Genomic DNA, 1,645 nt, shown 5'->3' on the forward strand with positions numbered 1-1,645 from the left:
CATAGGAGAGGCCACTAGCCTGGGACATTCAGTCCTTGGATAACAAACTTGTGAGGTTGGCTATTTCAGAGCTCAGCCGAGTTCTTGCTTGCGTCATTGCCAGTCTTCACTGTTGGAGCAGGTTAGGTCTCGACAGTTTGATGATCCACACCTATTGGTTCTCAGAGAGACAGTACTACAGGGTAGTGCCAAGGAGGTTTATATCGGCGAGGATGGTGTCATCTGACTTCGGGGTCGTCTATGTGTTCCTAATGTCGATGGCTTGAGGGAAAGGATTCTAGAGGAGGCGCATAGTTCTCGATATTCCATTCATCCAGGTGCTACGAAGATGTATCATGACCTGAGGTAACACTATTGGTGGCGGCGGATAAAGAAAGACATATTTGAGTATGTCTCTAGATGCTTAAATTGCCAGCAGGTTAAGTGTGAGCACCAGAGGCCAGGAGGTCTACTCCAGCAGATCACTATACCCGAATGGAAGGGGGAGCACATTACTATGGACTTCGTAGTTGGGTTTCCGCTGACTTTGCAGAAGTTTGATTCAGTTTGGGTCATCGTAGACAGATTGACCAAGTCGGCACACTTCAGTCCTGGGATGACTACATATACTTCGGAGAGATTGGCCAAGATTTATATCCAGGAGATAGTTCAGCTGCATGGTGTGCCTGTTTCCATCATTTCAAACAGAGGTCCTCAGTTTACTTCACATTTCTGGAGAGAAGTACAAAGTGAATTGGGACCAGTGTAGAGCTCATCACAACATTTCATCCATAGATCGACGGGAAGTCGGAGAAGACAATTCAGATATTGGAGGACATGCTCAGAGCATGTGTGATTGACCTTGGAGGATAGTGGGATCAGTTCTTACCCTTGGCCGAGTTTACTTACAACAACAGTTACCAATCCATCATCGAGATGGCTCCGTTCGAGGCTTTATATGGTCGGCGATGTCATTCTCCCATTGGGTGGTTTGAGCCCGGCGAGGCTAGGTTGTATGGTACTGATTTGGTGAAGGATGCCTTGGAAAAGGTAAAGTTGATTCAGGAACGGCTCCGCACAGCACAATCCCGATAGAAGAGTTACGCGGATCGGAAGGTGCGTGACTTATCATTCATGGTGCGTGAGAAGGTCCTCTTGAAAGTCTTGCTGATAAAGGGGATCATGAGGTTTGGGAAGAAGGGCAAGTTGCGACCAAGGTTTATAGGCCCATTTGAGGTGTTGAGGCCAGTTGGGGAGGTTTTTTATGAGATTGTTTTGCCTCCAAGTCTATTGGGAGTTCATCTGGTTTTCTACGTGTTTATACACTGGAGGAATCATCCCGACTTGTCACATGTGTTAGACTTCAACATGATTCAGTTAGATGAGAGTCTGGGTTATGAAGAGGATACAGTTTCCATTGTCGATAGGCAGGGTTACCAGTTGAGATCCAAGAGGATTTCCACAGTAGAGGGGCCAACCAGTCGAGGAGGCGACTTAGGAGTCCGAGAAATACATGCAGAGCAGATATCCTCGCTTGTTCAACACTCCGGGAATGATTCTATACCCGTTCGAGGACGAACGTTTGTTTAAGAGGTGGACAATGTAACAACCCGACCAGACGTTTTGCTTTCTAGAAGCCCGTTCCTCTAAATAAGACTCCCCGAAT

At 47.0% G+C, this 1,645-nt stretch overlaps 1 protein-coding gene across 1 annotated transcript; it reads left to right on the forward strand.

Annotated features, from left to right (window-relative positions):
* Window positions 1–1,113: 1,113 nt before the first annotated feature.
* On the forward strand, window positions 1,114–1,569 carry LOC138904932 (uncharacterized). The gene has a single exon (XM_070193427.1). The coding sequence runs from the start codon at window positions 1,114–1,116 to the stop codon at window positions 1,567–1,569; it is 456 nt and encodes a 151-aa protein (XP_070049528.1).
* Window positions 1,570–1,645: the final 76 nt, after the last annotated feature.

The sequence above is a fragment of the Nicotiana tomentosiformis genome, chromosome 2, assembly GCF_000390325.3.
Source record: "Nicotiana tomentosiformis chromosome 2, ASM39032v3, whole genome shotgun sequence".
NCBI lineage: Eukaryota > Viridiplantae > Streptophyta > Magnoliopsida > Solanales > Solanaceae > Nicotiana > Nicotiana tomentosiformis.

Bases quoted from the DNA above. Each gene is read 5' to 3' on its own strand.
- LOC138904932 (XM_070193427.1), top strand. From the start codon at position 1,114: ATGGTGCGTGAGAAGGTCCTCTTGAAAGTCTTGCTGATAAAGGGGATC.